Source organism: Dendrobates tinctorius, unplaced genomic scaffold (assembly GCF_039654945.1).
Source record: "Dendrobates tinctorius isolate UK_male_01 unplaced genomic scaffold, ASM3965494v1 ptg000028l, whole genome shotgun sequence".
NCBI classification, from domain to species: domain Eukaryota; kingdom Metazoa; phylum Chordata; class Amphibia; order Anura; family Dendrobatidae; genus Dendrobates; species Dendrobates tinctorius.
Genome location: NW_027361696.1, coordinates 67,588,019 through 67,603,973, shown reverse-complemented (window position 1 = coordinate 67,603,973; position 15,955 = coordinate 67,588,019). Strand labels below are relative to the sequence as shown.

General features: G+C 48.3%; 1 protein-coding gene across 2 annotated transcripts in view; it reads right to left on the bottom strand.

The window, feature by feature from the left end:
* Nucleotides 1-15,449, bottom strand: part of NUCB1 (nucleobindin 1) — a 29,014-nt gene extending 13,565 nt beyond the window's left edge. The window contains exons 1-4 of one of the 2 annotated variants that reach the window (XM_073570904.1): nt 15,285-15,449; nt 8,389-8,505; nt 6,617-6,724; nt 4,875-5,007 (exon numbers count right to left, since the gene is read on the bottom strand). In XM_073570904.1, the coding sequence (XP_073427005.1) occupies nt 4,875-5,007; nt 6,617-6,724; nt 8,389-8,496 (349 nt within the window). In that variant the 5' untranslated portion in view covers nt 8,497-8,505; nt 15,285-15,449. The remainder of the gene's footprint in view (nt 1-4,874; nt 5,008-6,616; nt 6,725-8,388; nt 8,506-15,284) is intronic. The other variant, XM_073570905.1, reaches the window with a different exon arrangement.
* Between the last annotated feature and the right edge of the window lie 506 nt (nt 15,450-15,955).

The following is a 15,955-nucleotide window of genomic DNA, read 5'->3' as shown; positions in this document are numbered from 1 at the left end:
TGGAAAAGCACTGACATGGCAGAAATTTGGCCCTTGAGCAAGCTAAGCGCGAGGCCCGATTTTAACCCAGATTGAAGGAATTCCAATATGGCCGGAATGGAAAAAACACCAGAGGTGATCGACCATGACCCTTGCACCACGAAAAGAAGGTTTTCCAGGTGCGGTGATAAATGCACATGGACAAAGGCTTCCTAGCACTAATCATGGTGGAAATCACGTCGTGAAAGAACCTAGCCTGTGCTAAAATCCAGGATTCAATGGCCACGCCGTCAAAGACAGGGCCCCGGAGTTCTGGTGGTAAATCGGGCCCTGTGAGTGTAGATCCATGCAATCTGGGTGTCGCCATGGGACGTCGGCGACTAGCTGTATTAGTTCTGCATACCATGCTCAGCGCGGCCAAACTGGCGCGACTAGGATCACTGGTACTCCCACCGCTCTGATCTTCTTGATGACCCTTGGAAGCAAGGCAAGAGTAGGGAAGATGTACAGGAGCCGGAACCGGTGCCATGGCAGAACTAGGGCGTCTGCTCCGAAGGCGCATGGATCGCGCGATCGGGCAATGAACAGAGGAACCTTGTTGTTTAGTCTTGAGGCCCTGAGATACACATCCGGAGTCCCCCAACGATTACAAATGTGCTGAAAGACTTCCGGATGAAGAGACCACTTCCCCGAGGCAATGCCTTGGCGACTGAGAAAATCTGGCACTCAATTTTCTATGCTCGGCCAATGGAGGATGTGACTCAGTTCGTGCATGGCCATCCTGCTCCGGGTACCTTCCTGGCGGCTGATATACGCTACAGCCGTGGCGTTGATTGGATCCTGATGGGGTGACCTGCGAGGAGATGGTGGAAACTCCGTAGAGCTAATCTGATCGCTCGTATCTCCAAAATGTGGATGGGGAGACGTGACTCTCGGGTTGACCAATGACCCTGTGCCGCGTGGCGACGAAAGACCGCACCCCAGCCGAGGAGACTTGCGTCGGTGGTTACTACCAACCATTTTACTGGGAGAAAAGACCTCCCTTGATTCAGGAAGGACCTCAGTGTCCACCACCTGAGGGCTTGCCTGACCCGCAGGGACAGAGGGATCCGGCGGTCCAGGGAGAAAGGGTTCTTGTCCCAAGCAACAGCAACACGTGTTGTAAGGGACGGAGGTGGAACTGTGCAAATGGAACAGCTTCCATCGCTGCCACCATCTTTCCGAGAACTCTCATGCTGAAACGAATGGAGTGAGAAACCGGTCGGGAAAGAGTCCGCGCTGCCTGTTGTAAGGCTTGGGTCTCTCCTGGAGGGAGAATGACCAACCCGTGGGAAGTGTCCAAGGATCAATCCTAAAAAGGGAAGTCTGCTGAGCCGGTTTTGGGAAAGACTTTTCGAAGTTTATCTTCCACCCCAGGCGAGAAAGTGCATTTACTGTTATCCATGGATTCCTTGCAGGCTGGAAGGGACGTACCCTTGATGAGCAGGTTGTCCAGATACGGTAACACCACTACTCCCCCGAGAGTGGAGAATGGCCATGACAGCCACCATGACCTTGGTAAAGACCCTGGGGGCGGTGGCGAGTCCGAAGGGCAAGGCAACGAACTGGAAGTGTTCCTCGTGAATTGCAAAAGGCAGGAACTGCTGAAGGGACGGGTAGATCGGAATGTGAAGGTAAGCGTCCTTGATGTCGATGGGTGCTAAGAACTCTCCTTTTTCCAAGGAAGCGACAACTGATCGGAGAGATTCCATTCGGAATCGCCGAACCTTGACAAACTGATTTAACAGTTTGAGACCGACAATGGGTTGCATTGTCCCGTCCTTTTTTGGAACCACAAAAAAGGTTTGAATATAATCCCCTGAACCTTTCGTGATGAGGGACCGGAATGATGACTCCGACCCTTAGCAGAGCCTGAACAGCCCGAAGGAAGGCTCTTGTCTTTTTCTTGGGGGGAGAGGAAAGGGAAAAACAGAGTTGGAGGGGGAGAAGAAAAGTCTATCTTGTATCCGGAGGACACCAGCTCCCTGACCCACTTGTCATTGGGTAGATCTATGAGATCTGGCTCCCCTAGATCCAGAAGCCCTAGGCCTGGGTTTCCAAGAGCGGTTAGGTCTGTATGAGACCTGGGAGCCTCTGTTTCCGTGTGGGGACCGACCTGATCCGGAAGAGAAGGTAGAGGAGGACCAACCGGAATTGTTGCGAGAAGATCGAAAACGCGTCGGCTGTTGGTTGCGAAATGGCCGAACAGCCCCTTTTCTTGAGGAAGGAATTTACTTTTTCCCCCGGTAGTATCAGAAATGAGCTGGTCCAGTTTCTCTCCAAAAAGTCGACCCGTTTGAAAGGGGAGAGAAGTCAGCGATCTTTTAGGTGTGGCATCCGCCCGCCAGCCATGGAGCCATAAGGCTCTTCTAATGGAGATCGCATTAGCGGCAGTTTGAGTCGCACAACTGGCGGCATCAAAAGAAGCGTCTACTACAAATTCAGCTGCGTGAATTATCTGCCTGGCGATAGTGGTTGCCTCCGGAGGAAGATTGGTGCCCTGGAAGGAAGTAATCAAGACTTCTGCCCAAGCGGCCATTGCCTTAGTGACCCAAATTGCCGCGAAAGATGGAAAAAAACGCTGCTCCTGAAGCTTCAAAGAACTGAACGGGCAAGGTAGTCAATTTGACAATCGGAGGGGTTTCTGACTGAGGAACCCTCAGAAACAGATAGGAGCGTTTTAGAAGCAAGACGCGATACAGGAGGGTCCACCGGAGGAGACTGTAACCAATCCTAGATTAGGTCTGGATGAAAAGGGTATTTAGCCTGAGTAGACTTTGCCCTGTGAACCGCTAATGTGGCCGATCCCTATGTTTCTGGATGGCTGGTAAATAACCTGCGCACACGCTGGGTTTTCCTAAATGAGAGAGGGTGTGTTGGAGCGGGAATATTTTCCTTATCCAACCTCAGAATCCTTTTGACTGATTCTATAAGAGAATCAAGCGACTCTTGATCAGTTGGGAGATTCTGAGGGACTGACGTGTCAGATTCGAATCCAGAGTCGTACTCACTGTGAACCTCAGGAGAGGGCGAGCAAGAGACAGGAGTCGCCGATGCTGAGGCACGAACATGACTAGGGGGCGCGACATGGGTCCACTTTCTAGAGACCTGACCATCCCTTGGACGAGTATGGCCCCTGCTGGTGGACAGTTCCCGGCCGACGCCAGAGCCCTCCTCGGGAGATAAGGACACTTTCCGACTTAAAGAGTCCTCCCGGAGGGAGAATATAGCCTGGGTCACAGACTCCACCGACCGTGACAGGGACACAGCCCACTCAGCGATACTAAACGCAGGAGGCCCGTCAGCAGCGGTGGCGAGGGACATTGGAGCGCAGGTCATGGTGCAGTCCGGGTCGCAGTCCATGCATAACGGATTAGTCTGTGCACTGGGTAAGGTAGACTTGCAAGTGGTACACACGGTAAAAAAACGCAGTTTAGCGTCCTTAGATTGAGGCATAGTGCTCCTGAAAGGCAGAGTCTGTCTGCAGCTGCAGGTAATGTGCCGGGAAGGGGTTAAGCTTTAATCTGAGGGCAGATGCAGCTTACCAACAGTCCTGTGCTGAGTCCCCCGGGAGGAAAAACGGTGGCCCTGTGGTGTCACCCGGTATCCGGCTGTCCAGAGAAGGCATAGCGCTCTTGAAAGGGTTAACGCCAGCTGAAGACATGGCCCCCGCGATTAGGATTGCGTGTCTCGTAAGTAATGAGAGGCGCCAAGAGGAGGCGGCGGCGACGTTAGCGTGGGCGGCGCTAATCAAATTGCAGCCTAGTAGGCCAGAAAAGCCGGGGACTACATTTTCGGCCTACCCGAGGTAGGCGCCGGGGGCAGGGAGGGGGCAGCGCTAGTGGGCGGCGCCATTCAAATTGCGGTCTAGCAGGCCAGAAAAGCCAGGGACTAAATTTTTGGCCTACCCGAGCGCCGAGAGCGGGGGGTCGCGATAGGGTGCCGGTGCACCGCCGCTGACATTAAGTCAGCGCTTCTCCCGGGGGACAGGACCCGACCCCATACCTCCACTCCTGTGCTCAGGCAGGTCGTCGCTGTCCAGGGTCTTCCAGCTGCCTCATCCTCCGAGCCATGTAGCAGAGCCAGAGGAGCTCTTAAAGAGTTATTGCTCAATCGATCCACCCTGTGGTAGGGGGATGGAGAGCTCTGGGGCTGAATCAGGGCATCCGAAAAAGCGCTGCTCAAGTCCTTCTCCACGCACTCCTGTGCTACGTCCTGTTGCGCTTGCCCTCGTATCCGTGGAGTATCGACCGTAAGGGAACCATCGTCAGAGGAATCAGCCCCATTCGTCGCAGGAAAGTGTATGGGGAGGTATACTCCGCGTGCTTGCCTGTTGTTGGTTCGGGGGAGAGCGGGCCGAAGAAAGGAACCGTCGCCCCCTTCACTCCGCTAATTAAAAATAAAAATTTACAGAAAATTCAAAAATAAAATAAAAACTGTGGGGTCTGAAACCAGACCCAAGTGCCTCCTACAGACACTAAGCAAGAACTGAAGGAATCTCAGCCAGCGAGAGGGTGTATACTGCAAGGGAGTAGCTAACTTTTATTCTGGTTTACTTAGTGTCCTCCTAGTGGCCAGCAGCATAACACCCACTGTCTCTGTGTCCCCCAATGAGGCGTAGGAGAAAAAACAAAACATGTTTTACACTTAGAAAATGAGCGGAACACAGGAAAGAGAGTTATAAAATCATGGACGTGCATAGCTCGGCAGAAGAGCTGTCTACACAAAATGGTAGGAATCGTTTTAGAGATTTGCTTTGTTGTTTTCAAAAATCCCAAAAATATTAAAAAGAAAAAAAAAGGGGGAGACCCAGTGCACTCATCCAGTTTTCCCCAATTCACCTGCACTTTACTTACTGCCTTCCATGGTGGCGTCCATCTTTGCCTTGATCAGCATTCGCAGCCTGGACACCTCCTGCCTCTTCAGCTCATCTAGCTTTGTCCGTACATGGTGGCTCACAAAATCCAGCTCCTTGCTGAGTTTACCGCTCTGAAGATAGGGAAAAACATTATCAGTAACTATCCAGAAGCATAAAACCAGATTCTGAGTCATGCATCCACTTTACAGTTTTTCCCTCCACAGCAGCGCTCCTGGCCACCTGTCCGTGCAGTTTACTGTAGCCGGCCCCAATGAAAAGAACTGAGGTCCCGCTGGAGATGATGACCAGGAATAATCCTGCAGATGAAAAAGAAAAGGTCCCTTTCTTCTCAGGATCGGTGGTTATTAAAATGTTTTGTTTTTGTGTTTTGGGGGGGGGGATTTTACAAAATCAATGGATTGTTATAAAATTAAAAAGAAAAAAAAAAACCCTTTAATATCCCACAACTCCAGTGTCGACACTCTGCACTCTGGTGGTAAAACAAGGCACTGGCCTCAGCGGTCACTTGTCATACATGCAAACTTTATTGCTGAACATTTGGGGGTGATCATTTCTGCAGTGACAAGACATTTTAGATTTTTCAGAAGCAGGAAATGACAACTACTATCATTCCCTTCAACCCCTTTAAAGAATCCTCTCCCCCCCCCCCCCCCCGTACACATCGGGTAAAGGTCACATGACCCCAACGATTCTGGTGGTATCAACCGTCCCACAAAAGAATCCATCGGAGGACATAACGAGGGGCAATTGAATTTTGATTCTTTTCTTGAGTCAGATGAGCCGACCGTTCCCATGCGTGGGGAGGAAGTTGGGAGACATAGCACTCAGCCGAAAAATAGCTTTTCTGCCACCTCTATAATGTAAAGCAAAGCCATCATCAGTAAATGATCTACTGTACAAATCAGGTTTTTGTGTTAAAATTACTTTTCTTATTTTTCGGGACTTTTTTTTGCATTGAAAATAAAATTTGTATAAAATAATAAATTTATTAATTTCAATTAATTATAATTTATGTTTTATAAATCAGAATAAATTAATTAATTAAAAAAAAAAACAACTTGCAGTTCTTCTCACATTGGCCACTGGGGTTGTTTTAGACTCTAACGTCCTGTTGTTTCCTGAAACAACACCTGCACATTAGCCACAGTGGTCAGATCCCGACCCTATCTAATGAGCTTGTGCAAAGGTCGTTGTGTTGGGAGGTGAGCTGTGATATCGCTTATTGTGATTGGTGGATCTTGTGCTATCAGCTGTATCCTGCCTCTGATGATAATGACCCTGCTGAAAACTCAGGAAGTGTGAGTTTGAAAAAAAGCCCCAGTGGCCATTGAGAAAATTGCAAGATTAATAATTTTGCTTTTTAATAAAGATCATGATTTAAATGAAAAAAACAAGATTGCCAACATTTTTTAATACATATAACACAAAAACCTGATTTAAACAATAGATCATCCTTTGATGATAGCGCCCCTTTAAGGCTAGGTGGAGACACAAAGTTCACAGATTATATTCTGGGGCGGCTCTTATCTTCACTAGGTTCCTAAAGAAAACGAAACCAAAGTTCATTATCTCCAGATAATTAATGTGCTTCTATGTTATAAAAAAAAAAAAAAAGATGCACTTTGCTCCTCCAGGTGGACAAAAATCAACAGTGAAGAGCAAACACACGGTGCAGAGATCAGCCGTGTGCATACCGCGCAGGCACTGGCTGGCGCTCACCTTGATGTCATCTGCGTTGGCGGCCTGAAGCTTCTCGCGGAAATGATTGTCCGTTTCCAACACATCAATTACCTCTCGCAGGTAACGATCATAGTACAAGCCGGTATCCTGTCACGAGATAATCAATAACCTAAATATGATATTACTATAATCCTCCTGCATCTTCAAAAAAAAAAGAAAAAAAAAAAAGGGGGCTAAATATACACTAAAATAGGACTGGGTCATAAAGCAGATCATGGAGGGCCCATTACATGGCTGAACTAATCTGGAATCCAGCTGAAAAGGATAAATTGGGAAGAGCTCTGGAAGGAGAAGGCTGTGTGTCACCTGCTCTCAGCCAATCAGCAGTCTACAGGACTTTCCCAGCGATGTTCATTGGCTAGAAGCATAATGCTCATCCCAACTGTCGGTTTCAGCTGGATGCCAGACACAGTATAGAGCCCAGCAAACTCCGGGGGTGGAAGTCCTTGGCACCTGTAACGCTAAACAATTTATATCCACTTTTTAAAGAGCTGCCGTCATTTGACAGAGGAGTTTTAATATTACAAGACAATCACAGCTAAAGATTAAAATTAGGGTCATATGAAACCTGGATTTGAAGAATGAGAAAAGGAAAAAAAATAAAAAATTACAGGATCCAAGCCTGGTTCTGCTAAACCATGGGACAGATACGTGCCCAATTCTCAGACCTCTATCAGCTGGGCCCGGGGCTTATTCTTCAGCTCTTCAGGCACTGAGCAGCATATCAACGTCCAGCCTGTGGTGACCATGTGTAGGTACCACACCTTTCCAGACCTAAATGCATGTAATTTGAGGCCAAAAAATAATTTTTGTAATTGGTTTCCATTCCAAAAGTTGCAGCGATTTGCCTTTATAGCCTCTTTGTTTCGTTGCACCTTCAACTTCGATGGGGTCATAAGTCAGCTAAGAAAAAGACTGATAAAAGAAGCACAAACTTCGTCAGACCATCGTAGCGAGCTCACTGACCGATTCTCTGTTAACTCATCCTGCAGTCAAAAGTTATAGAAGGCATATGGTACAACATTTTTGTAATGAAAACCAATTGCAAAAATGATTTTTACCATAAGATACATGGATTAAAAAAAAAACAAAAATCGGACTGGATCGGACGATCTAGTTAAACAGTCCATTTTCCCTATAATCTGAGTGGATGTGAAGTCTTCCTATGTCGCAGTGATTAGTCCCGGTGACTGCAGAGGGGTCGGCATCTGTCTGACCCCAGCAATTGGTGAGAATTTATATCCCCATGATAACACCCGGGACAGTCCGATGCTCACATGAGAACAGCCGTGATGGAGAACTTACTTAGGAATAAATTCATGGACTTTGAGTGCGCTGCCAGACAAATTTCATAATCACACAAGGTTACAAAAAGTTAACCCTTTAATCCCTACGCGTTTCGAAGTATAACACTTCTTCTTCAGGGGTTGACACATGTCAACCCCTGAAGAAGAAGTGTTATACTTCGAAACACGTAGGGATTAAAGGGTTAACTTTTTGTAACCTTGTGTGATTATGAAATTTGTCTGGCAGCGCACTCAAAGTCCATGAATTTATTCCTAAGTAACTTTGTTGCGGTTCCGCTGTGGGCCGTTGGACGTGCAGCAGGCTGACATATTATACAGGCTTTACTTTTTTTCTTAAAAGGTGAGTATAATTACTCTAATTATTTATACATTTTACCCGGATAAGACCCTATTGCGCTCTTGTCTCAACCTTCTAGTGTATACTATTAGTGATGGAGAACTTACCGCAGGTTCTGCCGGGGGCTCCGCTTCTTGCTTTGGAGGGGCCCTGTCTATGGGTACAGCCAGGCAAAGCCCCAAGAGGGAGCCTAACAAGAAGAGCGGGATCTTCATCCTCAGGTACTGCAAAGCAAAAGAATAGAAAAATACATTATGTCCCTGGATTTCACCGCTTCCACAAAGTTTGAGCTAGGTAGTGTGTGTAAGGCCAGTGCCAGGGCAGAAAGCTTGGTACTAATTTAGCCCTGTAATGCTCAATGATGGACACATCCATCATGGAGCAGATTGGGGTACATGGTGTGGGCACAGGAGCTGAGCCTGCTCCACATAATGTAGGTGACGGCTGCGTTACACTGCTGGTATCTACTTCTAACAGCAGCGAATGGAAGTTTCAAATGCTGTATTATTGCAGTATATAGTATGATTAAAAAAAAATAAAATACAAATTAAATAAATAAAATTACTAAATAAACTTAAAAATATGAATAAATAAAAGCATGGATAAATAACAAAATATGAAAAATAAATATATATGTATGAACAAACACATAAAAGTGAGGGACACATAAAAGTGAAGGATTCCCCCCTTTTGTTTGCCAGTTAAAAAGAAATGCAAAAAAATAAAGTTAAAAAAAAAAAGCAAATGTGAAATCATTGTGTTCATAAATGTCCGCTCTGTTGATATATATATATATATATATATATATATATATATATATATATATATTATATAGAAAAGTTTTTTGTTTTTTTTTGTAGAATTGTAGAAGTGCCAAATTTTTTAAAACCACAAAAACGAAACCCAATGACAAAATTGAATTCTATTTATTTTTTCACCATTTCTCCCCAATTGGACTTTTTCCCTGTTTTTCAGTATGTTATACCGGAAGATGAACGGTGTCATTAGAAACTACAACTCGTACCACAAAAAAAAAACAAGCTGTCATACAGCTACACTGATGAAAAAAATAGAAAAAAAACTACTTCTGGCTAAACAAAATGAAAAATCAACTGGAAATTAGAAAGTTGAAGTGCTTCCAGAAAACATGAGTATGTGAGAGAGCTTTGTGGAGAGCAGGGTGTGTTCTCAGAGGTTTGCAGACGCCGGGCTCAGGATACAGGTAACATTGGGTGCGGCCTCACTGGTCTTTCCTGCGCCGTCACCCGATGGATTTCAGTGACTTGCTGAAAGACAGCCTTGGGTGACACAATCTCGCCAACATATAAAGTAATGACTCCGGATGTTCTATCATCACAGATCAGGAGTATGAGACGTGCAGATCATGGAGGTTGTGCAATGTCAGTGATGTTCAAATCTTCTGCGCTCCAGCTCATCTCCCCTGCGCGCCAGGACAACTCCCCTGCACGCCATCACATCTCCTGCGCTCATCTCCCTGCGCTCCAGCTCACCTCCTGCGCTCATCTCCCTTGCGCTCCAGCTCACCTCCTGCGCTCATCTCCCTTGCGCTCCAGCTCACCTCCTGCGCTCATCTCCCTTGCGCTCCAGCTCACCTCCTGCGCTCATCTCCCTTGCGCTCCAGCTCACCTCCTGCGCTCATCTCCCTTGCGCTCCAGCTCACCTCCTGCGCTCATCTCCCTTGCGCTCCAGCTCACCTCCTGCGCTCATCTCCCTTGCGCTCCAGCTCACCTCCTGCGCTCATCTCCCTTGCGCTCCAGCTCACCTCCTGCGCTCATCTCCCTTGCGCTCCAGCTCACCTCCTGCGCTCATCTCCCTTGCGCTCCAGCTCACCTCCTGCGCTCATCTCCCTTGCGCTCCAGCTCACCTCCTGCGCTCATCTCCCTTGCGCTCCAGCTCACCTCCTGCGCTCATCTCCCTTGCGCTCCAGCTCACCTCCTGCGCTCATCTCCCTTGCGCTCCAGCTCACCTCCTGCGCTCATCTCCCTTGCGCTCCAGCTCACCTCCTGCGCTCATCTCCCTTGCGCTCCAGCTCACCTCCTGCGCTCATCTCCCTTGCGCTCCAGCTCACCTCCTGCGCTCATCTCCCTTGCGCTCCAGCTCACCTCCTGCGCTCATCTCCCTTGCGCTCCAGCTCACCTCCTGCGCTCATCTCCCTTGCGCTCCAGCTCACCTCCTGCGCTCATCTCCCTTGCGCTCCAGCTCACCTCCTGCGCTCATCTCCCTTGCGCTCCAGCTCACCTCCTGCGCTCATCTCCCTTGCGCTCCAGCTCACCTCCTGCGCTCATCTCCCTTGCGCTCCAGCTCACCTCCTGCGCTCATCTCCCTTGCGCTCCAGCTCACCTCCTGCGCTCATCTCCCTTGCGCTCCAGCTCACCTCCTGCGCTCATCTCCCTTGCGCTCCAGCTCACCTCCTGCGCTCATCTCCCTTGCGCTCCAGCTCACCTCCTGCGCTCATCTCCCTTGCGCTCCAGCTCACCTCCTGCGCTCATCTCCCTTGCGCTCCAGCTCACCTCCTGCGCTCATCTCCCTTGCGCTCCAGCTCACCTCCTGCGCTCATCTCCCTTGCGCTCCAGCTCACCTCCTGCGCTCATCTCCCTTGCGCTCCAGCTCACCTCCTGCGCTCATCTCCCTTGCGCTCCAGCTCACCTCCTGCGCTCATCTCCCTTGCGCTCCAGCTCACCTCCTGCGCTCATCTCCCTTGCGCTCCAGCTCACCTCCTGCGCTCATCTCCCTTGCGCTCCTGCTCACCTCCTGCGCTCATCTCCCTTGCGCTCCAGCTCACCTCCTGCGCTCATCTCCCTTGCGCTCCAGCTCACCTCCTGCGCTCCTCTCCCTTGCGCTCCAGCTCACCTCCTGCGCTCCTCTCCCTTGGGCTTCAGCTCACCTCCTGCGCTCCTCTCCCTTGGGCTCCAGCTCACTTCCTGCGCTCATCTCCCTTGCATTCCAGCTCACCTACTGTGCTCATCTTCCTTGCATTCCAGCTCATCCTTCCTGCGATTCAGCCCCAATGACTAAGCCAGGAAAAAAGGCAGCAAAAGAAAACTATCAAATATCTCCCAAAAAATGGAAAAGGGATGTTCTCACCATCTAGCCCTCCCCGGGTCCGGTGTGGAGTCTCCGCCACTGCTCCCAGCCTGCAGTGCTATTGTCACGTTCACAGCGCTGCAGCCAATCAGTGAGCTCAGCGACTCATGCCGTCAACTCGGGCAGAGCCACTAAGTTCATTGATTATTGACAGCGCTGTCAACAATATGAGACACCAGGAGAGACTGCGCCAGAGAGGGCGAGTAAAGAATATTTTCTTTTTTAAAGAAACTGGACCCGGGGACACCAGAACACCCCATTAATGTAAGTACATGTCTGGTCCTCTAAAGAGAGAATTGTTTCCTGAAGTTTCTGTCCGGTCTGCCTAATTGAGGATGTGAATGAGGGAAAAAAAACAAATAAAAGGTGTTTCATGAGTTTTCTAAAATCAGACATCCCCTTTAAGGCTGGATCTATACAGTGACTTTGGACCCAACATTACGCTGCAACACTGGACAGTGCGAGCGAATGGGGTCATAATGTGACTTGCGAGTTACTGCAGACACAACAAGAAATTTGAAAATAATCCCACTGGTTCCGATGTTCTGCGACTCAATCCTTTGTTGGGTGATCAGATCGTTTATGGAGGCGAGTCATTCATCGGTATCGGCAGCACGCGGCTCCGTGTAAACAGGATGTTCTGCCGACAAAAAAATGCTGTAAGGGGACAGGACGATCATATGATCAATGTTCCCAGTGATCGGCTGCTGTGCCGTAATGTCGCGGCCGGTTGGGAGCATCGCCGAGGCGGTGCAGTAGCTACGTGATCCGGAATTCGAGATTTTCCAACCTACTGATCTGTGAAACTAAAAACTACTAAGTCATAGAACAGACCCTGCAACTAAGCGTAATGTGTGATTACAGATTGGAAATGGCTTGGCTCTTTTTTTTTTCACGTAGTACGAGCACATGTCATGGTTCGTTCTTTGCATCTAATAGGTGAGGAGTGAACTGGAGACTCCTCTCTACTTTCCAAGAATGTCCTTAAAGGGGCGGTCCAGCCAGATAAAGCTTTTAATGATGCAATAAAACAATAATATGCTGTGCACCCCTCCTATTCCGATACTACGCCTGCACTGAAAGACACAGTGAAATATTGGCTGCAACAGTCCTAAAGTGCCTCCTCATCATTGGACACCAGTAAGAGTGAGTCACGGCTTATACTTTTCACCTTAGGGCCTAGAACACTTTCAATTCAGTGCTACTTTCTTTACAAAAGTGGATTGTGTTCCTACAAGCGGATTAAACAAAAATGCACCAATTTCGGTGACATTGCGTAAGGTTAAAAAAAAAAAAAATGCTTAAAGGGGTTGTCTCAAGGCAGCATTCTTAGATCTGGGTGATGTGGCTGAAAAATAAGATCTCAATTTATATTTTTGTTTTTAATATATACGGTAATAATGTGGATAGGGGTTATGTGAAACATTGGAAATAATCATTTAGGTCCAGGCCGACACATTGACCAATGGTAGAGAGAGAAAAATGGACCAGACAAAGAGCACAGTTAGATGGAAAACATAAAAAGATACAATGTCCAGCACAGACCTTGGCGGCGACAGAAAAAACTGAAGATACAAGGTCCCGTACAGATCCTGGCGGGGAAAGAAAAGACCAGAAGATACAAGGTCCAGCACAGAACCCGGCAGAGACAGAAAAGACCAGAAGATACAAGGTCCCGCACAGATCCCAGCGGGGAAAGAAAAGACAAGATACAAGGCTCCACGCAGTCCCCAGCGGGGAAAGAAAAGACCAGAAGATTCAAGGTCCCGCACAGATCCCGGCAGGGACAAAAGACCAGAAGATACAAGGTCCCACACAGATCCCAGCGGGGAAAGAAAAGACCAGAAGATACAAGGTCCCGCACAGATCCCAGCGGGGACAGAAAAGACCAGAAGATACAAGGTCCCGCACAGATCCCGGCGGGGACAGAAAAGACCAGAAGATACAAGGTCCCGCACAGATCCCGGCGGGGACAGAAAAGACCAGAAGATACAAGGTCCCGCACAGATCCCGGCGGGGACAGAAAATACCAGAAGATACAAGGTCCCGCTCAGAACCCGGCAGGGACAGAAAAGACCAGAAGGTACAAGGTCCCTCATAGACCCCGACAGGGACAGAAAAGACCAGAAGATACAAGGGAACAGAAAAGACCAGAAGATACAAGGTCCCACACAGAACCCAGCAGGAATAGAAAAGATCAGAAGATACAAGGTCCCGCACAGAACCCGGCAGGGACAGAAAACATCAGAAGATACAAGGTTCCACACAGAACCCGGCAGGGACAGAAAACACCAGAAGATACAAGGTTCCACACAGAACCCGGCAGGGACAGAAAACACCAGAAGATACAAGGTTCCACACAGAACCCGGCAGGGACAGAAAACACCAGAAGATACAAGGTCCCACACAGAACCCGGGAGGGACAGAAAACATCAGAAGATACAAGGTTCCACACAGAACCCGGCAGGGACAGAAAACATCAGAAGATACAAGGTTCCACACAGAACCCGGCAGGGACAGAAAACATCAGAAGATACAAGGTTCCACACAGAACCCGGCAGGATAGAAAAGATCAGAAGATACAAGGTTCTACACAGAACCCGGCAGGGACAGAAAACACCAGAAGATACAAATTCCCCCCCTGCACAGATATATGATTCACAGGACTGTGGTAGCCGGACCAGAGCCCTACGGACCTCTTAACACCTGTCAGTATCCTCAACCCCTATAATCAATATTAGGCCCTTGCGCTCTTGTGATTTTGACATGGGGAGCATCAATCAGAAGAGAGGCATAGGATGCCGGCAGATGCTTGGGGGTCCATAGGTCACAACACCACATCATTGTTTGTCTGGTCAGTTTGCTGAATACAAACAAGAATGTTTTCATTCTCTAACAGCAAGCAGAGGTTCTACATGGATAAGGAACCGAAATGCAAAGTATTGGGAGTTAGGTGCCGGGTACCAGGCAGAGCAGGAGCTATGGTGTCCAGTGCATGAGCACTGAGTGATCCCTAGGAGCACGGAGATCATACAATAATCATACGTGTGACCAGAACTTAATGTTTGGCTACGGTTGTTGTCCCGCATTCACAACTGACCAGTTACTGATTACTGGAGCTTGCACCGATCACGAGGATAGAAGTCTCTGATACTGATGGGGACAGCTGAGTTCTGCGCTTGGCTATACCCATCTGTCCTCTAGCTAAAGGCCAGTTTAAAAAAAGTTGACAGATTGTGATCTTATTTTCTTCCCGCTGCTCTCCTGAATATTCCACTTATTTATACAAATTAGCGCTACACAAAAAGACCGATATCTCTGGAGCTGCTCGGCGGATTAAAAAAATTAAAACAGAATACCTGGGAGCAGCGGGAATAAAACAAGAGCAAAACTGGACACAAATGGAGGCACCTTTGCTCCATCCAAACAGGGGACACCCCTCCATTCTTGTGATTAGTAGGGGTCCAAGCAGTGGTCAACAGATGTGGAAAAAAAACTCTTTAAAGAGTGACTGCCCTTCAGAAGTTGTGATTGGTGGAGGGTCTGGTGCTGAGACCCCCACTGTTTACTTATAGGAAGGCTATAGACCCCTGTAATTGCATCCCAGAAACTCAAAATAAGCCCCATCAGACCAGGCTCGGAGACCCCTCCACCGATGACATCTACTCGGCAGCACTGCAGGGTGCATTTCCCCTTTAATTAAAGGGGCTCTCTAGGGTTTAATAAAGTTATTGACGCAGTGATGACAACAACCTCTGCCCACCTTCCCCATTATAATCCCATTCAACCTTGACAAGTGATGTGTTACGTGACACCATTATGTCTCCTGACACCTCCCCAGCCCAGAAAGGATGACTACTCCCCTTATCCTCCCTCATGGTCCCCACTATAGACGTACCTGTCCAGGACCTCACTGCCTGGTGTCTAAGCAGGTGAAGCACAATCCCAGCCTGTGATGAGCTCTGTGCAGGTTCCACGACACCCTTCCGGCTAGTGACGTACCACCAACATGACTGCGTCCCACCAGAAACATGGCGCGGCGTCGCAGAACTATGACGCTACGTCGGCTACAGAACACTAACCCACCCAACTGAAACACGGCACGGCGTCGCATACTTATTACGTCACGTCGGGTACAGCGAACTAAACCACCAGACACATGGCGCGGCGTCGCGGAGCTATGACGTTTCAAACTTAACGCGGTCGTTACCATAGGAACAGCTTGATTCGAACGGAAAGCTTACTGAGACAAAATTATCAAACAAGCGTTCTTCTTACACAAAGTGTTTGAAATATGCTAATAAATAAGTAACCGGTGTTATTGCAGTTATAACATGCTATGGCATGATTTAATGACAAAAGAAATTCCAGCGTCTCCTGAGATACATCATAGGTGCAAAAAAGTCCAGAAGCAAATGTCTTTCAGAACATTTTTTGGCTTATTTGTGACATTGTTGTGTTACGTGCAAGCTGCAGCCAATAAGCATGGATGTTAGTGGCCCAACTTTTGCTAGAATGTCGGGCCCCTTTCTACAGGACTACTATTTAAAAGAGATATCCAGCCTTATG